We start from the raw sequence: 26,069 nt of genomic DNA on the forward strand, positions 1-26,069 counted from the left end.
TACTAATTATTATTATTATTATTAATAATAAATGCTTGGTCATTTAGTATGTTTGGTTCATTCCGTTTATGTTATGATTGTTGTTCATATAAATTATTTCAGGGTTTGATCCACCACCCACCATGCCCCCACCATGCTTGTGTCAAAATGGAGGCACCTGCTACTTTGATGACAACAAGGCTCTTTGCAAGTAAGAAATGTTCTAGCCTTTACAACCTGAAGTGACTTTTTTTTTTACTACTCAGTCATGTATTGAACATGAGTGTGGTGTTTTGAAATGTTTAAACAGTAATGTATGTATTTTGTTCCACAGATGTCCTCCAGAGTGGACGGGAGAATCCTGTGAGACAAACGTATTCCATGTCGTCGCATCCTCAGTTGGAATAGCAATCGGGGTGACAGTATTGATTGTGGCCCTGCTGGTTGCTCTGGTCTATGCTGCCAGGAAGAAGCCCAAACTGGTGGAGGGGTTGTGGAACAACTTGCCCAGCATGCCATCCATGCCATCAATGCCATCCATGCCATCCATGCCCAACCTGCCGAGCTTCAGGTGAGATGGAGCCAGAAGAGCTGTCAGAACTGTTATTCCTGAAATGTTAGTAAATTATGTACAATAGCATGAAAGTACTTAATCATTTGTGTGTCTTGCTGATTCTCAGAAATGGTTCTTCTCCAAATGCGTCGACTACAGAGGAGGGTCAAACCAGGCTGAATTCAGAAGCGGTAAGTAGCAGAACAAAACATTCATGACATGTGACGTATGGGTATTATTAGGATTTTATTCATACTACTTCTCTCCTTGATACTCCTTAACAGTCTGGTTCCTTAGTCATACTCTTATTGGTTCATAGGTTTTCAATTTTTAAACAAAATTGATTTTGGTGCAGCAGTAGCAGAGACACTTTCAGTCGCTATATACACACTCAATATCTCCATGGAAACAAATCTGAACTCTAAATAGAATAACACTGTGTGAAGTTCAAAGAGAATGAAGAACACTTTCACTCATTCATCCTGTCCTCTAATATCCTCTCTCTAATTAATCATGTGGATGAAAAGAGGAGGCAGTAAAAAAATATTATTATTATTATTATACACGTTAAATAAACACAATGGTATGGTAATTTTTAATGTGATCTAAAACATTCAGATTACTTCTTACCGATCAGAACAAATGTGGCATTTTTCCTTATCATATTAAATCTAGTCTTTGGACACAAGTGGGTTTCAGGACGCATCCCTGTTCATGACAGGTGCAAATGTTTCATATGACTGCCAGTCCCCAGTGCTTCAGATAAACAATATTATATTCTCCGACTTGTTCTGTCTTCTTGTCGTCTGATGTCAGGTCCCCTGTATGTCTGTCTCCATGGTGGAAACGGATGGGAAGAGTTTTGAGAACCCGGCATATGAAGTTGGAGAAGAACCTGCTGCCACGAGCAACAGCGTGGTGGCAACCGCCTCCGCTCCTGATGGAACAGACAAGGTCAATAAACAGAAGTCACCGTTCACCTGTAGAGTTAATTGATTCTGCTTATACCACCTCTTGCATGCTGGCTGCATTGTGGATTTTTCCCCTGCTGCATTTTCATTTTGACATTTACCATTTTTTTTATATACTCACTATCATTCTTGCATCTGCTGTTTTTATTTTGTTTTATCACCCACCGAATGAGGTTGAGGTTGGATACCTATAGTACTTAGAAAAGCATAAAGCAAAAACATGACATTGTGCTCGAGTTATATAGTGTTAGATTTTAAAGTTTTAAATATATTTTCCCGTGATCCTGCATTTACTCCCTCAGGATAACATTAAAAATCCTTTGTATATGGAAGAAGTTCAAGTTGTGGACGAGCCCCCAAGAGCAGTCAACAAGGTCGGTTTCACATTCATCATTCAGATTGTCACACCAAAATTATTAACATATCTAATAACTCAAGGGTTACATTCTAAAATGAAGAAAATTCAGATGGAGAAATATCTATTGTTACACAATAAATCTGATCGTTATTGTCATGAATATTTTTCTAAGAGTAGATGTCAGGCCTTCGTGTCTTACTGACTGAACCCCAGAGAGTTTTGTTTTGTGTAAGGATCCTCAACTCGTTTAACATTTGTCTACCTTTGTGGCCATGTTAGGAGCCTTCTGAGAAGCCAGCATACGGCTCAGACCTAGAAGATGTTGACGTCACTTCTACACAACCAGCTGCTTTGAGCACACAGGTAGCCATGGAGACGCATGTGAAAATGTTACACAATGTTTACTGCTCAATATATTTGTAATCGTGTAATCTGTGTGTGTGTGTGTGTGTGTGTGTGTGTATATATTCCCAGTTATTGATGCATTTAATATCTCTTTTTTCTAGCAGTTTGAACCCATTGAGGATTTTGTGTCTTTCAAAAACCCCACATACACGGTGAGTTCAGAATGACAATAATGACTAATATAATGATAAACTCTGTGTATATAGCACCTTTCAAAACACAGTTACAAAGTGATTTACAATAGAAAATAGAACAAAATTAAAACAAAGAATGGAGCTCAAATTAATAACTGACTGAATGTAGCGGGGGCGGAGAGATGAAACACTGCATCGCTCTGGATTTATCAGGCCTGGATAGATGTTACTTTGACATGCAGCGCTGTTCTGCATCTGATGGTTTCATTTGACGCTGTAGTGTTGGTAGCAATTCACAGTTTACATTGTCCTTTTTGTAAATTATGTCAAAAAGTTTCAGTGATTCTCAGACTTCACCTGGCTATAAAATCAATGATTTAGTTTTGGAAATATTGTATTTGGCATTTATGTTTATGACATAAAGCTGCTTGGAAACAATTTATTTCAATTATTATTTTTTAATTTTAGTAATTGTGATCTTCCAACAGGAGCAAACACCAGATTCTGACATTTGATGTGACCTCTACATCAGAGATTAGACCGGACTGCGTTTCAGATCTGAAACCTCATTCATTCTCAGTGGAGGATGCAGCATGCTGCACTGCTGAAGTCACGGCACAACTCAAAGCAACTCAAACGCTGACAGTCAAAACAAATCAACTGAAACATTTTGTAAAAGAGAGAAATATTTTGTTGGCTATTACCTTGGGTGGACATAAATACTTAATTTTCCATGTATCTGTTTTTGTTGTCTACATTGACATGATTTAACTACGACATAACTAATGTGAGACTATAAGAGAGAATAAGTGAATGAAGTGAATAGAAACTTGTAAATTATGTTTGATTAGTCTCTTTTGTGTGTATGTATATTTTGATAGTGAGAAAGTGTATTAAAAACTATCATCATCATCACTGTATATTTGTGTTGTCTTTTAAATCCCTTTAGATAAATCCCCTGATAATGAAAATCATTACAATCTCCCCTTCCTTGTACCTGTCTTTGTGCACATATCACAGGAGGATCTGTCATTGCGTCAAGGCTGAGGCTCCCACTGGTGTTACCCACTGATCCAGCCACTGAATCCAACCCACTGAGCTAAGATGAAAAGCTTTCTCGTCCATTTAATGACACAGAGAGCCACAATTTGTGACCGTGATCACAGGGCAACAGCAGTGACACTGCTCCTCTCCCACTGACACAATGTCTGAACACATCAAGGTCTCTGAACAACTAGGCCAACCTGATGAGCGAAGCGATAAAAGTGAAAAAGAGAAGGATTGAAGAAATGTGCAGGCACAATAGGGAGGAATACAAAATAAGGGCTGTGACCGGTGTGTGTATATGTTGTCGTCAACACTTATTCATTGTCCGTATTTCATACCCTCGGTTCCCCACAAGGCATCTCTGACTGCCTGCCAAATCATGTACTGTACTGCTCACTGAGGGACAGTCAGACATGGAGGGAGGGGATGAATAGCAATAGATGGATTTGAGAGGGGCGGACCAAAGAGGCATGCATCCTGCAGCATGTGTGCACACTGTGCTGCCTTCATGAGCTGTCAGAAAGGGTACAAACACTCATTAATGATCCAACCAAGAGATTTCCATGATCCTTGAATGGTTGGGAAGTGTTTGTGGGAATACTAGGTTTAGGGGAAATAGAATTTTTTTTTTTTTTTTTTTTTACAGAACATTTTCTTTAACATTCAACAATTTAATTTATCATATGTTTCAGATACTTATCTAAACATGTATGTGAAGCCATTTCAGCTGCCCAAAAATGTCAGGGTGGTTGGTTTCAAAGCAGGTTCTAGTTTGTATGGAAGCCCATGTCCTATAGAAAAATATAAACAACATAAAAATATTAGTCGCACACATCCAAATAAGGTGCTGGACCAATAGAAGACAGCAATAACAAGAAAAAGTCTGCATACTCCACAAGTTACGCTTCAAGCAAAATGCTCTTCTACAGACTTAACTGCACCATTTTGGCAAGTCACAAAAATTTGAAATGCTAAGTGATGTTACGACATAAGTCAAGATTCTGGCTTTCCATAAAATATAAATTATGACAGGGTCAAAACTGACTTTGCATGTCGTGTTAAAATTATAATAATATAGCTTGTATATCATGGATCCCTATTTTTTTTTTTGTTTAGTTCTCAGTTGTAGCGTATGGAGGTAGAATTTTCTCAAAAAGATTAATACATATCAAAATGATATCTATAAATATGCATAGATAAACAAATACAAAAATGTGATACACATAAGTTAACTTATTTGTATGTATATGTATTAATCTTTTTGAGATGATTCTACCTCCATAGTAATAAAACTTAAACATAAAACCACTAATAGTCAACAATGATCAGTCAGGTCACTGGGCACACAGTTTAACTAATATAATAAAAGTGTCAAACAACATTTTGACACGAGACAACTCTACAAGACATGGCCACAAAGGTTATTCCACCCAGCACACGGCAGCGTTCGTCTGCGCGTCTTGGATGTTGGAGATTACGAGGAGCACCTGAAGGCAACACGGGCAGAACGAGCGAGTGAGGGCGAGAGCAAACTGAGTGACAGAGGGGGAAGGGGCGGCTCATGGAGGGATAGACAGGAGGGAGCAGAGACATAACAACCAGTCAGCTGAAGACGAGAGTGAGGAGAGAGAGAAATACAAAGAGAGAGAAAACCACGCTCGTGTTAGAAACGGAGGCGCTGTCGGGTTCAAAGGAGGCTGAGAGGAGCCCCCCCAAAAGGTAAGGATGCTTTAACGTGCACTGAACTCTGCACCAGCTCTGCACTGCTCATGTGTGCCTCACAGAGAAATTAAGGCTTCAGGTAGTCTTCATTTGCACCCATGTACACGAAGCGTCGCTCTGTTATTGCGTTAGTTAGGCTGTTTATACGTTTCCAAACACATGTCTGAGGAAAACCATGTGGAAAGCTGCCTGTGCTGCATGTTAATGGTGTGTTAATCACCCACAGGTGATGCACACCATCACCTGGGAGCGATTAACACATCCGATATTAGATTAAACTGCCATGGAAGAAGACCATCACAGACTCTTAAATCAGCTAATTAAAAGACTAAAAAAATGACCCTTCTCATTACTCCAACACACACACACACACACACACACACACACACACACACACACACACACACACACACACACACACACACACACACACACACACACACACACACACACACACAAAAAAACACAAACACACAAACAATTGGGGGTGGACATGACCATGCCATGCTTTGCTGACATGTTTTTTGTATGCTTGATGGCTGCTGTGGTGAGCAGGGGAGCCAGAGATGTTGAGTGAAGGCCGGGGTTTATGCACACAGGGTTTGGTAAACAAATGACTGGAATGGAGGCAAAATGTGCACCAGTACTTAAACCCAGTCAGAGGTTAAGAGAAAGTCTTAGGTCTACAAACATAGCTTCCTTTTATGATTATTTTTCAATGCAAATACTGTCCAATCAATTAATTAATTAATTGATTAAGAAGAGGTCTTTGTTTACATTCCCTTGTTAAAGCTTGATTTCCCCCTACATTTACACATATCACTATAAGCTCAGTGCTTAAAATCAGCCGTCAGTCGAAAAGCCTCTAAAGTCCGGCTCCCCACCAGCCAGAATGGCACTTTATCTGCCATCATGCCAGGGTCCCTAAAAACCTATTTTGACTGTTGAAATCCTGAAATGAGACAGACAAATGTGTCCCTCAGACACAGAGCCAAATTCAATCTCCCAACAGAGAAGTCATTCTTTATCCAGCTGTGTCTCAGTGGGCGAGTTGAAGGTGTTCTGAACCGACGTCTTCTTATAAGCCTCTTAAAAGCTGTTCTCCTCCTGACCTCCTCGGCACCTCATTATATTTCATTTCCAGCATTTGTATGCATCTAGAGCAGTTGAAGTAAAAAAAAAATCTCTCAAGGTAGCACAGATTAAAATTCCTCTCAGTTGAAACAGTGTGTAGGATTTAAAACGGTTGACTGGCTTGAAATATGAGAAGAGCTGAAACAATTTGATGATTAACAGGTAAATAATAGGCACATGTCTTATTTGTTTCAGTCTTTTTCAAGCAAAAATTGTGGCAAAGTGCCAATGATTCATGGTTCTTAGATGAGATGATTTGCTGCTTTTCTTTTCTTTTCTTTGTCATATACCATTTTAAACTTGATATATGGATTTTCATTTTGACTTGAGTGGAACAAAAACAAGGCATTTAAAGATGTTACCCTGAGCTTTAGGGATAGTATTTCTTGACATTTCATATATGTTTAATACTTTTGTTTTTCCACTTTAACAAATGGAAAGCATTTTGTTTTGATAAATACACTATATAAATATTTTGTGGAGTTACTTTAGATCATCTTAATACCCTTGTGAAATGTACAGCAGGCAACTCCCCAAACGGATATTGGAATGAAATCTGTTATATCCAGATATGTCAGATCAGCCATGTGGGTGGCATTGTAGGTGGTGTATGGAACACACACACACACACACACACACACACACACCAAAGACACACACATTGGTGGGCAGATGGCATCAGCAGTGCGTTGACGACCTCGCCCCTCTTTGTCTCCCTCTCGGGACCCGTCCAACAGCAAAATGAGTGATAAACAGGTGGCGTACATGTTTGTTTGTGTGTGTGAGAGAGAGAATAGAGAGGACAGCGACATGAGGTTAAGCTCTCCGATCACAATGCCGGTATAATAAAATAGTACGGCGACTTTACTGTGGATTTTACAAGTGCCTTGTTTAGTAGTGGGATGAATAATCTTGTCACAGTCCTCAAGTTTTGTGAATAAGAGGCAGAGAGACATCTGGGACAAAATCAACCAGTGGGAAACTCAGACAATCAGTCAGAGCATTAAAGGTTTTACTGTCATAATACAGTAAGAAGATGCATGTGATTACGTTAAATGTTTACATGATCCAGCAGTCATGTGAGCACCAGCAGCCAGGGGAAAACCATGAAATAATCTTTTTTTAAGAAGAAAGACATGGCTGACAGCTTCACTCTTTCACAATATTACTGCACTTTAAGGTTACCACAAGGTAAAAATTCTAAATAAAGTTTTCAGTATAACATTAATTTGTTTTTATTAGGATGTAAGCACACACCCTGTTTCTTTGTCTCCTTGAGCGACTCCTTCAACCCCTATGTTCAGAGATGATTAAACCCAAAACTTCCCAATTGGATTTAACAAATGATGAATGATGATACAATGAGTATGTCAGTGCTGCAAAGGTCAGACTAAGGTAATAATTAATGAACCTGACTAGCAAGTAAAAGTAAGCCAATTGACCAAATATAATTTTCCTGCTCAAACTAAGAGTCAAAATCAAGATGACAGCAATGCCTTAGAGCAAGCACGAGACTGGTGTAGATTTTAGTCAGCATTCAGTACGCTGTAGGGAAACTACGCGCAAATATGAGTAAATATATATATATTTCTAAAGAAAACCAATGTTACAGACCAGGGACTTTTTTTAGGCCAATGACCCCTTAGTTGACAGAGAGACTGAGCAGGGACCCCTACTAGTAGTACATGTATAAAATTGAGTTGCACATCAAGTTGAGCCTATACAATAAAGAAGGGCTGCCTAAAGCCTACACACATATACATGCATGGTTCTAACAATACTTATCTATTAAAATAATACGTATTTACATATTCAGTTACATTTTATTTATAGTGCCAAATCATACCAAAGTTTTCTCAAGACACTTTACACAGAGTCTAGACCACTCTATGATTTACAGAGACCCAACAATTCCCCCATGAGCAGCAACAAGTCTCACTATCTTTAATAATAATAATTATTATTATAGTTATTATATACAGTATTAATCCAGGAATCTTGAGCCCACACTGGCAACGAAACTTGAACTGTATATTTGTATATTTACAACAGACTTTAATGTGAACCTTGCATGTAGAAGGCACAGTGAATCATCACGCCTAATTATCTGAATTATGTACCTTACCTATAGGACAGTAAGCCCATCATCAACTTCATCATCAAATAATACAATGCCCACCCCTCCAGTAACTCTAGTAGACACAGACCCCCTGTTGAAGATTTATGTTAAAGACAATTACATTGACAGTTTACTGCTTCTAAAGAGAGTAAGGGCATTTTAGTCTGTGAAAGAATCAGAATTTGTGAAAAAAAAATTCTCTATTGATGTTTTCTTCCAGTTGCTTCTCCTCAAAGCAGTTTCAGTCAAAAGCAACTGGACTTGGTTATTTGTCTAGGAAGACGTTTCACCTCTCATCCTAGAGGCTTCATCAGTTCAGGTACACATCTGACCAGTCCCAGCCTGACTGAAATTGCTTTGAGGATAACGATGACCTGGACAAATGAGATCATTCACAGGCTTCTTCCAATTGCTTATTTTGTCTGAACAGACTAAAGCTGCGTTCACGTAGGATTAATTTGGGTGGGTCACCAAAAATGATTTAGGTTCATCCTGCGGGGATTCCATTTTTAATATGAGATACAGAAATGCTCCAAATCCTCACACTGGAAAAGCAGAAACCTACGTTTTGCAATGGAAATAATTTTTCGGTCAAACACAACTAATTCATTATTGAAATAATTGTTTAGTTTTCATTTGCTGTAGAGTTCTTCTTGCTTTAAATACAAGTGTATATCATCATTTTTCCTCCATTCTTATTACAGAAGGTAACTCAGTGCTACAGGGTCTGCTGCACCCTTGCTGCTCTTTAGTTTCTCTTCTAATCATCCAATCCTTTCTAATCGTCTTCATTGTATGCATTGAAATCCTCAGTGATGCACAGCTGCGAGCACTGCCGTCTTAAATCAAGGAGGCTCGATAATACCACCATATGGAGGGTGGTAACCTTAAGTATATAGATGATAGGCTCAGTGTGTGAGAGGAAAAAAAACCCAGAAAGATGTGGGCTTTAAGCTCTTCTCTGCCTCTTGTAATTAGAGAGCGAGAGAGTCGGATGGAGGGAGGGAGGGATGGAGAGAGGGAAGGTCAGGAGCGTCAGCCTAGGATTTACCTCTGAAATGTTGGCTTTGTTGTTTTTCAGTGGAGTGGGGTTGTGTGGGGGGCCAACAGACGGCACAAACAAAATGAAGTGTAATCCATTTTATTTAATGATAATTCACCTCTAAGTTGGGAAAGAATGAAAGTAATTACAAAAGCACTGAAGATGAGAACAAAAGGGGTATAACAAATACAATAGGTTGTGATGATCCCTTTAGCACCTGCATAATAATGTTCTTTCAGCCTTTGTGACCATTTGAACTTATTTGAGAAAATGAACTTTATTCTATTTACAGCCCAGCTTAAATGAGTTAAATGTATGTCTGTTTTGCTTGGTGTCTGTCTTTCCGTATAGGCTACTTTTAAATGTTAATAGTGAAGTCATTAATTGTTTATTCATTGTTTAAAATAAACGCTTAACGTCAGTAGCTATACATTTCACTAAAGGTAAAAGCTGAGATGGCATTTTTCCTGTTAATCTGCTAAGCTAGGCAGCATTAACATTATAGTTAATGTTGCATGAGAAATCAAAGCGACTTGCTCATTTCATTGCGTGGAATAACTAACTAAATAACCAAAGTGTTTTGTTTTTTTCATCAAGATGGATATTTTTAATTTACAGACAGCTGTAGAAAAATCCATGAAAAAATGTTGCTTTAGCTTTAGCTGAGGCTAACCGAGGCTATGTTACTAGCTAGCTTTCTCTTGTCACTGTTGCTTTCACTGCAGTTGGCCGTCTCTTCATTTCTGTTTTGGCCCTTTTGAGGGATTTAAATACAAATGACTGGAAGTCTCATCCTTTTAAGTCATTTCTTATGCAAAATTAAACGTATCTGATTGACATGATGGCCGCAGTTGCAGACCCTGGTTGCCAACATGAATACATATGTTATACCTAGTTTCGCTCCTGATTATGTGCACAATGGATTTTTTTTTTAAGAGTGCTGCTTTGTCAATGCCCCACAGAGCGAGTGAATATGACAGATATGCTGATGGTGGTGCAGCAGCATTAGACTGAATCAATCTGGGGGCGTTATTATTATTATCGATGCCTGATTGAGGCTCACTAATGGCATGAGGAGAGGTCAAGGGTCATGTGACGCTCCAGCTACAACATATTGTACTGTGCAACATATTGGTGATGCTATCCATCTGTCAACATGTGTGCAGAGGTCAAGACGGAATAAAGGAATAGTTCAAACAGGTTTCCTGCTAAAAGTTATGAGGAGATGTACTCTCATGACTGCACAGTAAATATTAAGCAGGAGACAGTTAGCTTAGCATTGCATAAAGACTGGCTATGTCCAAGGGTAACAACATTCACCTAGCAGCAATGAGGTTTGGCAGTGTTCTGGACTATTTCTAAGAAAGTGAAAGTTGCCATGCTAACCATAAAACCACAAAGTATTCTTTTTACATTTAGATTTTGTCACAGATTAAATTATATATAATGTGTTATACGTGCTTCAGAGGTGCTGCTAGGTGGAAGCATAGACTGTATGTGGATGTTGTTACTTTTGGATCAAGCTGTGCGCGCTAAACTAAGCAGCTGCTGTCTCTAGTTTTATATATGTATAACACCCAATTATAATGTGTAATAGTTCAGAGCAGCGTCTAAAGCTTATTTTCATCAAACCTCATCATTCTAATGCACAGTTGAATGCATTAAACATGGCTCCAATCTGTGCTTTATGTGCATGTGTCACCAGCTAAGTAAATGTCTGTTTGTGCTGTCACTGTTTAATCTAATTGCCACTTTGGCACAATGCCATCATGCCTTTTTTTTAAACTACAAATTTCCTTGCCAACTGTTTTTGTTTTCACCAGCCCAGCAGAGGAAATGTGACCATGAAGTGACAGAACATGACAAAGACTTAGCAGAAGACAATTGAAAATCGCCGTTTTGATAGAGTTGTCAGAATACTTGACATAAGATGGCAGAAAAACAAGAAACTCCCTCGCTCACTATTGTATTAATAGTCAAACCCTATTAAATATAATCTGCAGCGACAAAGAGGCTACAAGGCTGATAGATTCATTAATCTGTCTAAACAGTGAATCAATTTGACGAGCGCTTGCTACACTGCCACCATTCTGATCAGGTGCTTTTGTTTAAGGACATCTAACATGTGTTTGTGGTCATTGTTGATGTGTAGCAATGAGCCGCTGCAGGATTGTTTTGTCATTTTGATATCAAAGGAAATGTTGCTTTAAGAGGGAAATAACTACCTTTTGCAGTCAGTTTGTTTCCCATAGACCACCATGTCCACTGTACAGTACAATAATGTAATGTTTACTTTTTGAAAGTTGCTTTTACTAAAGCAGAAAACCACATAGTAAATGGACGAAGTGTAGGATGAAGACAGAGCAGACTCAAAAAATACAATATTCTCCTGCCATTATTATTACAGCGACCCTTCCACCTACACAGCCAGTCGCTCCAGAAGCAGTAATACGGTTAGAGCAGGAATACAGCAGGTGAAGAATATACCACTGTCACACGATTTACTGCAGGGACTTCTAATTAGGAGTCTGGATCATTGTCTTCACTCTGCCAGCTGAGGAGGGAAATGATCATCATCCAAAGAAAGGCGACATCCTCACTGTAAAATAAAGAATTAATGTCAGCTACCTTTTTTTTTTTATTGCTGCATTTGAATATAGAAGAAGAATAAGAAGAAGAAGAAGAAGAAGAAGCCTGTCAAAACACTTAGTTGGCCCGCTTTCTGTCCAATTTATCATTTGGACTAATCTCCAATCTTAATAGAAAAAACCCTGCACAAAATATAATGAAATTGAAAATCTTATCTTGATGTCATATTGAAGCGACATGCGTCACTGCCCACAGTGCTACACTAGTGAAGTGAATAATGTGACCCAATCAAAACACCATTTAATTAGTCTAATCTATGAGACAATTGAAATGTAAACATATGGAGAGTCCTACTGTAAGGTTGCCATGGTGACGGCCAAGGCGAAGCATTTAATTAGACAAAACTTTTCAGTTTAAACTGACCTCCCTTTCCTCTTGGTTTGACAGTCACAGTCTGAAATAAAACAAATGCTTCATGTGTCAGTAATGCAGAAGCAGCTATCACTTATGTTGAAACTTCAGCGCAGTAATGGGTGGATTCATCATTGTCGAAGCACGGCTGGCCGGTTCCCCCATCCAAATGTGTTTACATTTATAAGTCATTTTAAATTAGAAAGTATGCTTATTATTAATAAGTGAGCGCCATGGTACTGAAATCCATTTGTAGGACTTCACTGTGCTCTCCAGTAGCATCGGCAGACTTTTGCTTTTTGTTGCACTTATCAGCATGGAAATGATTTGTCATCTTTTTAAAACATCTGTAACTATGAGAACCGTAATCTTGTTTTTTTCAAGCTGGTGTTATTCCATATAAATATTTGAGTAGGAGTTATCAGAAAAAAATGACAATCATGAAGAAATCCCTAAATTCTGAATAAGATGCTTTGAATCCCCTTTTTAAGAATGCAGATTTAAATATTTAAGAGTCACATTGTGTTTATTTTTTCCCCATTTACAGCGGTGTCTGTGATTTTTCACCTTGGCTGTGCACAAGGAACAGAAGGAGCCAGTGGAGAGAGAGATCACTGGCTTTGTTTTCCCTCCCTCCCTGTTCTCCCCCTCTCTGCACCCTCCTGCCTCCACTGAATGATTGAAGCCATGCCCATCGTGTCTGCAAGCACAGGTACAGCCAGATCTAAATAATGAAAGTGCATTTTTAAATTGATTACATTTTATTGGTAATGACATTGGTACCAAAAGAGAAGCATAAAGAGCCTGTCTGTGAGTTTGCCACGTGTTTACCTAACATCTCCAACTCAACATGCATGCCAGTCTTATTTGGATCTACATAAACAGAAATTTGACTTCAAACAACCTACAATAAACGATAGTTCGATGGTTGGTTTCACTAAAACGATGGGAGCAAGGAGGATTTAGGACTTGGATGTGATTGACCATTAAATGGTAAAATAAGAACTTTTGAGAGAACGTGGGCAGGGCTTGGTTTTGGCTCAACTTGGTCACAAACTTTCTCACTTCTACAGCTATACAGTTCACTAACACATGTTTCTGAAAACGCTCTATAGGAGAAATATGCAATAACAGAAAGTAACAGAATCTTGATTCATATTTGAGTTCAGAGCAGTCATTGACACTGCATCAGAGACTCCTCGGCCCTGAGTGTTTTCTTTGTTTTTGATTCATAGGGCTGCATGAGACTCTGGCCCTGCTCACCTCTCAGCTCCACCCTGATGCCAACCATACAGAGGACCTGGTCTTTCTCAAAGATGTCTTCAGTGAGAAAAGCCTCAGTTACCTCATGAAGGTACAGCAGATATGTGTGTGTGTGTGTGTAGAAGTGTTTGTCAATGTTTGTGATTTCAGGCAAGGCTGTGTGACCTTCAAATCATGTTTGACAAAGAGACATCTAGTCACATGCGGTCTTCCTTTGCATGAAAAATAATTCTGCGTGTATAATGGTAAATTCCAGTGTGTGTTTGAGCATCTCTCTGTCTTTTTGTGTGCTTTACACCCCAGATTCATGACAAACTGAAGCAGTATGAGAAACACAGCCCAACTCCAGTTCTACACAGCGCCAGTTCTCTGGCAGAGGATGTATGTTCAATCTTTCCTCACTGTTTTAAAAACAAACTAAAGCAAAATATTAATAATAGTAATAATAATATTCTAAGTAGTATTAATATTGTGATCTTGAAAAGGCCGTTTTCTAAAGTAAATATATTTCCTGAGGAGATTTTCTGATTCAAATCGTCTAGCTGGCAGAAGAGATTCAGAACGGGCCGCTGGAGGACGATGAGAGAGAACTGCTTCTTCTGCTGAGCACTCCTCACCTCAAGGTACACACACACACACACACACACACACACACACACACACACACACACACACACACACACACACACACACACACAACCACACACACAACCACACACACACACACACATACACATACACACACACACACACACACACACTGTCTCTTTGCTTTTGACGTCCTCTCATTCCTCCTGAGGTTTGATCTCTGTAATGTCACTGCTTCACTGTGCTTTCACCCTGAGCTGCTCTGATTTTCCTCTAAGTTAACCATCTATTGCATAACACCAATGTCAGAGCTATCTTAATACTGACACAGACAAGACAGTGCAATTACTCTTATAAAGTGATTATGTTCTATATATTGGCTGTCTGGGTGGTAAGAAGAGAGTACAGCGTTGGAACCTGTACACACATTTTCAAAAGCAGCTAATGAAGCTAATCTTTCTTTTCTTTTTCTCTTCTCCCTGACCTTTTTTCTTTGCTTTATAGTTTGCTTTTTTCTTGCTTTCTTCATGTCCTCAGTTCAGGCTCTTCAATCTCACCCATCCCTGCATTTGTCTGTGTATTCTTTTGTAAAGGCGGTGCTGTCAGCCCATGACACAGTGGCCCAAAAGAACTTTGACCCGGTGCTGCCACCACTGCCAGAGGATGTGGACGACGACCTGGAGGAAGAGTCGGTCAAGATCGTCCGCCTGGTCAAGAACAAAGAGCCCCTGGTGAGTGCTGCCTCCCCCCTGAGGACATGAGGAAATAAGTGTCCCAGCTATTATTCTTGTGCCCTCAAGTGCAGCTTCAAAAACTCCATTTACTTTAATGGAGCAGCTCCGAGGCTTTAGAGAGAGCCCCAGGGTGTGAATGTGTGTCTCGGTGTGATGCTATAAAAATCCATTCTCAGGGAATTCCTTCAAGCAAAGGACAGAAAATAGATTTGGTGTTAACTTGTCAGAAACAGCTACTAGACTTAAAGGAATAGTTTGACATTTTGGGAAATACTCTAGATGAATATCAACACCACCATAATGTCTGTTAGGACTGTGTATTGACAAGTATCTGATGATTTAATATGTATCATGATACAGGGGTTACAATTCAATATATTGTGATACTATAAGCAAGGCAATATATTGCGATTTAAAAATCTAATTTTAGGAAACCTGTCAAAGTATAAAGAACACACCATTATATGCATACGTTGAGGCTATCAGCACAAAATGAACATGAAATACAAACAATGAAATGTCATTGTCTGCCACAAATCTCTGCATGTTAGCTATTAATTTAAAAAAAGGATATTGTGATTTTAAAAATAAAATCGTGATACTCAAGTGTATCACTGCTTTCTAAATTACACTCCTAATGTCCGTCCTCCAAAGCTGAAGTTACAGTCGCAGCCAGTTATCTTAGTTTAGCATAAAGACCAGAATCTGTCCCAATTAACTGTAGCAGTACCTCCAAAGCTTTCAACACATTATGTCCCGTTTGTTTAATTGAATTAAATGTTATAGTTCAAACAACTAAACGATTTATCAAGAAATCAACCAACCGATAAATCGACAATGAATATAATCGTTAGTTGCGATCGTTAATCGCTGTTACTTCATGATGAGCGGACAGAAGTGGTTGCTAGACCTTTCTCTATGATACAGTAATAAGAAATGTAACCACATGATTATAGCATCAAGAGCATGAAACGGCAGGAACCATGTAGCCAGTAGAGATAAAGCAGGAACAGGGAGGTGATCAATTATCAAAATCTCTAGTCACACAGTTTTGGCATTTACCACCGACCGTGTACTGTACAGGAAAAAGCCACCAACATGCACATGAGGAGCTGCTTTTACCCTTTGACCAGAGCATTGTATCAGCTCATTGAACTGAAGATGAGAGATGATGAGATTCATTCTTCATCTCTTACACCAGGGAGCGACCATCCGGAGAGACGAGGTGACAGGAGCCGTAATCGTGGCCAGAATCATGAGGGGAGGGGCAGCTGACCGCAGTGGTGAGACAAACTGTTTCAACACGTTTCATAATGCAAATGTTAGTTGTATTCTTTTATTTTCTCCGTAAAAGAAAAAACAACTTGCTGCCCAACAGAACTTCCTTATCTCTGCTGCTATACTGACAGAAGTGAGAAGATTATGTTGTGTAACCCCATGAACTGTCAACTGAGATCAAATCCTTGAGATTAGTGCCGCAAGATTGCATATTTTGAGATTACAAGGGATGCTCCTGGCTGTTGCCATGGAGATGTTATCAACTTCATGCCAACGGAAAATTGTCTGTTTTTTTTGTTTATATCTGAGCCTCATACTCTAAACCCTTCACGGGGCTACACTTACTGGGATTTTCTTTGCTTTATTTTGCTTGGCCAGTAGGCTTGTTTTCAGTCCACTGGTTTCGTGTGTTCGTTTCCAGGTCTGGTGCATGTAGGAGATGAGCTTCGAGAGGTCAATGGAAACACAATAACCCACAAAAGACCAGATGAAATTAGTCAGATTCTGGTAAAGAAAGAACAATTTTTTTTTTTTTGTCATATCGCATCACACTTATTCAGATACTGTGATTATTCACTGCTGATTACTGCGGGCACATGATGATGCTGCTGCTCTGATGTCTTTGATCAGTCCCAGTCACAAGGCTCCATCACACTGAAAATCATCCCAGCTGTTGCAGAAGACGACAAACTGAAGGAAAGCAGGGTGAGGACCCCTTTGTCTGCAACATTCAATTTACATATGCAACCAGTTTGCTTCAAAAAGGGTGAACAACCATTAACTCCTCCACCAGAAACTGGGAAAAGATGTCTATTTAATTGATTGCTTGATGTCTTTAATCATTTTTCCAAATCAAAACTAGACATAAGCATTTAGATTGCGTTTATTATCACATTTGTTTAATAAGACAAAAAAACGTAGACTTCCTGAAGGCAGGCTAGCTGTTTTCCCCGTTTCCAGTCTTTGTGCTAAGCTGAGCTAACTGGCTTATGGCTCTAGTTTTACATTTTAAAGGACAGATATTGATCTTCTCATCCAACTCCCAAAAGAAGAGCCAATATTAGCATATGTCCCAAAATATCAAACATTTCCTTTTAAAGTGGGCTACACGGTGGTGTAGTGGTTAGCACTGTCGCCTCACAGCAAGAAGGTCACAGGTTCGCATCCCGACCTCGGCCTTTCTGTGCGGAGTTTGCATGTTCTCCCCGTGTCTGCGTGGGTTTTCTCCGGGTACTCCGGTTTCCTCCCACAATCCAAAGACATGCATGTGTTAGGTTAATTGATGAGTCTGAAATTGTAGGTGTGAATGGTTGTCTGTCTCTGTTCGTCTCTCTGTGCCCTGTGATAGACTGGCGTCCTGTCCAGGGTGTACCCCGCCTTACGCCCGATGTCAGCTGGGATCGGCTCCAGCACCCCCGCGACCCCGACTCAGGGATAAGCGGTTGAAGATGAATGAATGAATGAATGAATGAATTCCTTTTAAAGCTACTACCTGAGCTTGACACTATTTTTTCTGCTCACCAGCGACTGTGGCTAGTTGTTTTCAAAAGTTACCAGCCACTCAGCATTCCTACTAGCCACAAATTTGTATACATAGTATATTAAGAAAAAAATACCCTATATAATGGGCAGCTTCTTCATAAAAAATGTTACAGGGATGTAGAAGATTAACTTGAGAGATAACTATACTGAAAAAAAACTGGCAAGATGAATACTGTCTGTTTTAATACAGCATTTATTAACTACATCATTAATCTATAACAACAATAAACACTGAAGCCTAGTGCAATTCAAATGCATACGATTCATAAAACACGGAACATTTAAATATTTTTATTTGACAGCCTTAGTAATGACTCTATATACAGGATATCTAAGCAGCAATCACATACAGGTGCATCTCAAAACATTAGACAATCATGACATTTGTTCCCCCATATATTAGATGAGTTACTGAAACACTGTTTTCTTTAGCAGTTTCAAATTTAACGTTTGTATTACAAATCACAAACGAAACCCCTTTTGCTTCTCCCCACGCTGTAAGAAAATTCAATCTGCGCAGTACTTTGTTTTCGGCCTCATACGTTAACCACCACCAGCAACTTTGTTACCCGCCACGGCTGAAATTCAACCGCATTTGGCAGGTGTTAATGTCAAGCCCTGGCAACCACCGCTAACAGAATTTTCCTGCTCCTAAAAGGTCTACCTTCGGGCTTTGTTTGACTACACGCCATACGAGGACAAGGCCACGCCGTGCCAAGAGGCAGGACTTCCTTTTAAGAGGCGGGACATTCTCCAGGTTGTCAGTCAGGAGGACGCCACCTGGTGGCAGGCAAAGAGGATGGGCGACTGTAACCTGCGTGCTGCTCTCATACCCTCTGCCCAGTTCCAGGAGAGGTAGTCAGCATCAACTCAGCATTTTACTGTCAACAAGATTACTGTATAACTCATTGTGCATTTTTTGAGAATGTCTGACTAGGTTACCTTTTTCATATCCTTTTTTTTTTTAATTATTATTATTATTATTCCCAGGCGCCTGAGATACAGGATGAAAATGGGTTCTTTCCCTGCCTCCATGTCGTCCAAAGCTCCTACATGTAAGCCTATTTCACTTTCAAAAAATGGTCTCCCTTAACCTGCAGTGTTACCATAAATGTGTAAACAGCTTACATGTACAGATACAGCTTGTATTGCAGGTCAAATCTAATCTAGCCAAGGAGATGCAATAAAGATAGATTATGCAAAAAGAAGAAGGCATCTGAGGTTAATCTCCATAGAAAAAACCTTAATCCATTGTTTCATTTCCTAATCCAATTCAAAAGTAAAATGAAACAAAGTGGTTTGAAAAACAACAGCTAGTGGTTAAGTCACTTTTTTTATGTATGTACACTGTGTTTGAAAAGGTGTTATACAAAGGACATAGGGTTTCTAAGTGTAAATGCAGTTTAGATAGACGTTTTCCAGAAAGGGAACATAAGATCACTGTAATGTAGACTAGTAGCAGAGCAGCAGTAATTTAACAGTATAGCAGTTGTAACATTGTCACTCTCTATAGTGATACTTTGTGTTATTCCTTGCATTGCTAACCTCAGATGATCGTGCTGAGAGAGGTATGTGGACAAACCCTCATGTTAGAAAATAGCACTCATCCCTGCATCTACTTCATGTTATCATGGTCAGAATTTCTATATGAAATTCTATCAGCACCCCCCCTAAAACTCAAAAAACACAAATTACATTGCACTTCTTGCTCCACAATTTATCCCATTTTTACCTTTACAGTCTCCTTTATTCCCTCAATATCTTAGTGATGTAGTAACTGCACTGTAACCTGCTGTGTTCTGACGTGAAAGTATCCTCAACATCGGCCGCTCCTCCTCCCCTCTCTTACCCCGTCTTCTCTTCCTGCATGCCGCCCTGCAGAAGACTGTGACAGTGAGGGTACTCTGAACGGAAAGGACATAGGTGAGGAGGCACAAGCAATTCAAATATACTAATGACTGCAACATCACATTTCTGCTCAATCTGTGTGCAAGGCCATTTTTTTCTTTTAGAACAGGGATTCTTAAAGTTTTTGACAACACTTTTTAATGACATACAATATTATGACTTTTTAAATTACATTTTTATAACAAACTTATAACTTTCTTGTGACGTGATGTCTTGCAAATTAGTCTGGTGGTGCACAACTCTTAATATCTTAAAATCATAACACTTCACTCCAGATTTATAGTATTCATTTCCTAATTGTACATTAGATTGAATAATTGAATTAGACTAGCATCCTGTCCAGGGTGTACCCCGCCTCACGCCCGATGTCAGCTGGGATCGGCTCCAGCCCCCCGCGACCCCGACAGGGACAAGCAGTTGAAGATGAATGAATGTATTTAATGGTTTCTTCATTATTTTCTAATTTTTATAGCATCCTCAGTGCAAAATAAATGTAAAAGTCATGAATTAACATAATAATGACTCATTACATAGTATTCTCTAAAGCATTGATACAAATTTGATATTTAACAGTTTAAAATCAGTAATGAGGTATTGCTCAGTCATTTATAGTTGAATTGGTGATATGGGTCCAGGGATAGCAATATTGTTCCGGTGTTTCCAGACTAACCTGACTTTTCCTCTAGTGCCAACATGGACCAATTTGTGACATTAGATGGGCTACCTCAGGATGAATTGTAAGGACTTTAGTGATCCCTTACCTTTTTTTTTCTTTAGCACCCTCATGTGCACATACACACTTGTTAGCATAACAAGATGATACATGGGGTTGGACACGGTCAAAATGACCTGGTCAACATCATTGTTGTGAGCATGCTGACATCAGCGCCTGGCTAAAGCAAGTACCTCTACAATAAAACACTTGTAATGATTTTGATGGACAATGATGCCAAAGTTGACGTGGTTAAAAAATAGCTGGACTTTTGATTTTTTCATGGTCACAGTTTTTTCTTCATCTTAAACATGACAGGATTGATAAGTGGCAGTGTATTCGTTGTGGGTGTATTTTCGTGCCCTTGCTTTGCACTTTTTGTTGGCGACTTGTCACTCTGGCGGGCTTTTTGCGCAGTATGCTAACAGTCCGCCGCCGCGCTTGTCACAGTGTCTTTGGGCCACCTCATGGCAGCTCATCACGCTGTGCTTCAGAAAATCATCTCTCCTCACAATACAAAGGTGCTTTGTTTGTGTGAGGAGGTAGAAACGTCATGCATGGCTTCCAAGCTTTGATTCCGTTTGATTCTGAGATTTAAGCTGGTTGAGTACATGGTCTAATATGAGCTGTAGTTTCTCCCAAAAGTAAGGCAGCCCCTGCCTTCTGTGGCCATGCTCTCTCATGGGATTTTTACTCAGGTACTCTTACTGATTTCTAACGGTGTTGTTCAGCGTGTCTGTGTTGTGTCATGTGTGGCCCAGGATTTGAATATAAATCGGTAAGAATATTTCAGATACTGATTTGAAACTAATGGAATGCACTTTGCTGTTTATTATATTAGTAACTTACATTTCTCAATGCCAAAGTTTGAATGCGGTCAGTGCGATCTGCATCTCTGTCTATGTTACATTTGTATTTGCATTTCTTTTACCACAGCTGGCCTGCGTAGAAGTTTCCGCCTCAGGAAAGATCGCCAGGGTTCACCGGGAGAACCTCAAACTCCAGACACCAATCACACAGAGTTCCTGATTTATGAAGAAGTAACACAATATCTGCCCCGCCCTGGTGAGAGGCCTCGCCTTATAGTACTGATAGGTAGGTTCACTGTGGGGTTCGATGACATTAAAGATGTATGATGGTCAGTTTTGGATCTAAATCTAAGAATATATCTCCCAAGTAAGAACTCTGAGTTTGGTTCTGTCACGTAAAAACCCTGTAGAAAGCAGAATCGACTTACAGATATTTTCCCTCGGCACAAATGATCGTGTTGTATAACCTTTTTATTCAGTTATTTATTGTGTTGTTATATGGTCACAGGTTCCCTGGGAGCTCGGATCACTGAGCTCAAACAGAAGGTGATCGCTGAAAATCCTCGACACTTTGGTTTGGCTGTACCTCGTAAGTCTTTATGTCTTGGAGATCTTTTTATGCTTTTGTACAAGGGATGCATGCTACTTTTATTTAGTACCTGTCAGTAGCTGAAAGATAGGATTCAAAATCATATGATTCCCCTGTTTCAAAAACCTTTAGTGACATTTTACGAAATACAATACTACTAAATTACTTTTTTGGCTTATTTTTTAGACACACTTTACTAGGACCTAGCTTGACTTTTTTCAGCAAGCTATGGTCTGACTGACAGATATTATATTTTGACTTTTTTGACATGCTTTACTATGCCATTTATTTTTTGGCTTATTTTTTTGGAGACACTTGACTAGGACTTTTCTTGACTTTGGTGCTATTTCTGTTCTAGACATGCTATCCATTGACTGATTTTAGCGTTTTTGGGACGTATTATATTTTGACTTATTCTGACATACTTTACTGTGACTTTTTATAACATACTAGGTATTTTTATGACATACTTTTAATATGACTCTTTATGACATACTATACTGGAGATAAAACATTAGAGAACAAGGTATTATTTCTAACTTTATTCTGAAATATTGTTGTGGCTATACCACTGCTGTACTATCATGTTTTTGTTTTTTTTAATTAACCAAGACACTTCATCAAAAACCTTTATTTTATGAGAAAAAAAGTGTGCAAAATTAGAGAATGTGTCAGAAGAGAAGATTTAAACAATGTTTTCTTAGGGCTATAGGATTAAAAAATGGGTAGAAGTGTAGAGGCCCTTGCTTTGAATGACTTCAGCACATCTGCGCCCATAGCAAATGTTTGTACTTTCCCTGGAGTACCTGTCAGTAGCTGTAAACTAGGATTTAAATCATAATAATCCCCTGTTGCAGACACTGCCACTGTCTGGATGTTTTTATGCAAAACTACACCAAAACCAGCTATCCATGGGAGAAAGGGATTGTTGTTCATCTCTGGTGCAAACAAAATGTAATACTTGAGATAAATGTGCAGTTTATAAGAGACCTTAGTGACAAACACACCTACCTCAAAAGTATCCAAAAATCGTAACACTTTAGAGCAAGTCTACAAAAACACACACTGAAACAAACACATTGAGTCGTGATGTTTTAATGCAAGACGTACCATGAATTCCTGTTGCTCAACATTTAAAAACAAACACATCAATTCACTGAGCTTATGTGACTAAAATAGATCATCAAGTAATGATTACATAGATTCAAACATCTATCTTGGGTCTGAAATAATCTTTTCTATCTGATCAAATGCATGGGTGTGACATCATCATGAGTAATGCATGACTTGTGAGTTACTTAAGCATACGTTTAGTAGCCTCATTATAAAGTGTCCACCCAGAAACACACAAAGATAAGATAATTATATTTTTGTCTTCCTGCTGGCTGTGTTTAAATGTGCGACTTGAAGACACCACTCGCGTCAGGAAGAGTAATGAGAGAGAAGGAGTGGAGTACCACTTCATAACTAAAGCAGTTTTCGAGGCCGACATTCAGAATGGCAAGTAAGTATTGGACACCGGATACTTTGTAAACCAATTGAGTGCAACAAATGATTTATATAATTCATTCATGATGGTGCTGTATTTTCACAGATTTATTGAATATGGGGAATATAAAGATAATCTGTACGGCACCAGTTTGGAGTCCATTCACAGAATTTTGGATCAAAACAAGGTCTGTCTGGTGGACGTGCAGCCAGAGGTTAGTATTTAAACGGACATTCAGAAATGCCAACTAAATACATTTATGGTTACAGTTGCATTATCTGGCAAGTACCTACTCTTTCTATCCGATATAGGAGCATGTGCAGACATACGGTCAGATATATTTGATGTAGAGGACAAGTATTAAAGATTAAACCAGTGAAATAATCCAGCGATCATCAAAAAGTGTGAAATGTTTCTTATTTGTCACCTAAACTTTATTTTTATCACACAGAGAGTGGTGCAGCTTATTTATCTGCCTCAAAGTCCCTGACAGTCAGTTCATGCAGAATGTGGTAGAGACGATTGTGATGAGTGCAGAACAGAAGCTGTATATATTCCAAGCTTTAGCATCACTAATTTGACAGTTAAAATAAGAGTTTTAGAGTTGTCACTGTGAACTAAGGGGTGCTTTCAAACTCAAGAAACTCCAGTTTTATTGGAGTGTAAAAGTCAATAGTATGTCAACAAGTTATATTTCATATTTAAAGTCAGTACAGTATGTTTAAAAAGTCAAACTTTCACAATATATTATGAACTGTTTGAGACAAATACAGTTCCCTACGGTTCCTAAAAATTTTCCAAGTCAAAATTCCATACTTAGTATAGTGTCAAAATAGGAAAAACAAAGTTGTGGTATCGTTTGTATCAAAAAATCCAGAAGTCATAGTAAAGCGTGTCCAAAAAAGAACCCGCAAAAAGGTCATATGTTGAAAAAAGTAAAAAATAAGTCAAAATATAATACGTCCTAAAATGCTTAAATCAGTCATAGGACAGCCTGCCCAAAGAAGTCATGGCATAATTTCTTGAATACAGGGTTCCTACGCATTTTCCATTTCAAATTTCCATACTTTTCCAGACTCATATTTCCACGGAGGATTTGTTGGTCAACATCAAACATCTGAATGCCCATTTTTTGGATGCTCATTATGTAAATAAATGGTCCAACTTTCGATGCGCATGTTACATTCTGACTATGTAGATATATGAGATACAATACATATGTGAAAATGTCTTGTAATTACTTAGGCAACATAATGACATAAGTGAATGAACTCCAAACAGAGACATGTTCAACGCACAGCATTTTCTTCAAGCTAAATGTTTAAAGAGTGCAATTAATAACTGTGAACCTGCAACACTACAGACAGTTACAGTAGGGATGGACAATTAACCAGGAACTACAGAAGAAGTCTTTGCTTCATTGGCTATTACTTAATACTGTATATTACTTGTAATAAAATGATAAATTAAAATAAATAATTAATGTAGACGACACTTATGGAAAAAACGGTAACCGTGGTAACCCGACACCTTTCTACAGCCAGCTTGATTAGTGTCATATCATCTACAGGTCGGCTATGTCGCGTTAGTCAACTTGTTTTGATTTGTATATATTAATATTTTATTTTACAAAGTGAGATAATAGTCTGGAAACAATACATTTATTTTCCCTTTTTCCATACTTATCTAGACCTGGAATTCAATACTGCGTAGGAACGAGCTACAAAAATTGGCATTTAACACCAATACTTTAATTGTTTCTAAATTGATTCAACAAATACAGTACGTATACTTTTAGGTCCTGCACGTACAGTACACACAGCAGAGAACATTTAACTCCTGTACAATGTAAAAGTGGTAAAATCCTTGTCTTTTGTGAAGTACCCTATATGCGTTGTTTTTCCCACACACATGCAGGCACTGAAGACACTACGTACTGCTGAGTTTAAACCATATGTTGTCTTCGTAAGGCCTCGCACCTATGAAAGTCAAAGAAAACTACTTGGCTCCTCTTCCACACTCAGCTCGGGGATCACGGTGAGTCACACGAAACACTGCTCAAAACTTGACAAATAAGACAACTTCATCTTATAAGTCCACATGCAGCCATTTCTGTTCCCCTCCTGATGGTGATCAATACACTGCATGCTCTGCACAGATGAGTGTAATTTGAACTTATCACTAGGTAAAATATACCTTAAATTATTATACCCATCTTAATGCTCTGAAAAAACATGTCTCCTTCCATCCCCTGACTAGGAGTACGACCTACAGGAAATGAAACAGTCAGCTGAACAGATGGACGAGTGCTACGGCCCTTGGGTGGACTATGTCTTGGTGAAGGACGACCCAGTCGGTGCCTTAGCTGAGCTCCAGGTCGTACTGGAGAGGGTGCAGATGGAGCGTCAGTGGGTGCCTGTGTCCTGGGTGAGGAGTTCATCTGCTTAACTGAGCGTGACTGGTTCCAGTTGGATCTTTGGACCACAGCGTGTGGAGGACAGATTAAACTGTAGGAAGCCTCTAGAGGTTCTGAGCGTTGGAGTCATCAAGTGTTAACTGCCATGCTAACCATTCGACACATCCAGGTTTGAGGTAGTTGGCTGAGTCCCATCAGTAGCTGCTATTTAATCAATCTGAACATCAAGCAAACCTTTCTGTTTTAGATTCTGCAGTGTGCAGTGACAGGCCTGTAG

At 39.1% G+C, this 26,069-nt stretch overlaps 2 protein-coding genes across 2 annotated transcripts in view; both read left to right on the top strand.

The window, feature by feature from the left end:
• lrp2b (low density lipoprotein receptor-related protein 2b) overlaps window positions 1-3,447 on the top strand; it is a gene marked incomplete at both ends in the record, with an annotated part of 39,949 nt that extends 36,502 nt beyond the window's left edge. Inside the window, 8 exons of the mRNA XM_083932238.1 lie at window positions 103-190; window positions 314-550; window positions 660-723; window positions 1,349-1,486; window positions 1,806-1,877; window positions 2,141-2,224; window positions 2,368-2,418; window positions 3,421-3,447. Coding sequence (XP_083788364.1) covers window positions 103-190; window positions 314-550; window positions 660-723; window positions 1,349-1,486; window positions 1,806-1,877; window positions 2,141-2,224; window positions 2,368-2,418; window positions 3,421-3,447 — 761 coding nt within the window. The remainder of the gene's footprint in view (window positions 1-102; window positions 191-313; window positions 551-659; window positions 724-1,348; window positions 1,487-1,805; window positions 1,878-2,140; window positions 2,225-2,367; window positions 2,419-3,420) is intronic.
• A 9,622-nt stretch (window positions 3,448-13,069) lies between these two features.
• On the top strand, window positions 13,070-26,016 carry LOC310961235 (MAGUK p55 subfamily member 3-like). The gene is made up of 19 exons (XM_083933237.1): window positions 13,070-13,176; window positions 13,700-13,818; window positions 14,031-14,108; window positions 14,270-14,350; window positions 14,909-15,046; window positions 16,251-16,332; window positions 16,749-16,834; window positions 16,958-17,032; window positions 18,528-18,724; window positions 18,860-18,924; window positions 19,420-19,437; window positions 19,751-19,792; window positions 21,122-21,187; window positions 21,426-21,584; window positions 21,807-21,887; window positions 23,298-23,391; window positions 23,482-23,590; window positions 25,294-25,413; window positions 25,636-26,016. Exons 1-19 carry the CDS (start codon window positions 13,140-13,142, stop codon window positions 25,822-25,824), a joined length of 1,836 nt encoding a protein of 611 aa, XP_083789363.1. The 5' UTR covers window positions 13,070-13,139; the 3' UTR covers window positions 25,825-26,016.
• The last annotated feature ends 53 nt before the right edge of the window (window positions 26,017-26,069 follow it).

This window comes from Echiichthys vipera (assembly GCF_963691815.1).
Source record: "Echiichthys vipera genome assembly, chromosome: 18".
Lineage (NCBI taxonomy): Eukaryota > Metazoa > Chordata > Actinopteri > Perciformes > Trachinidae > Echiichthys > Echiichthys vipera.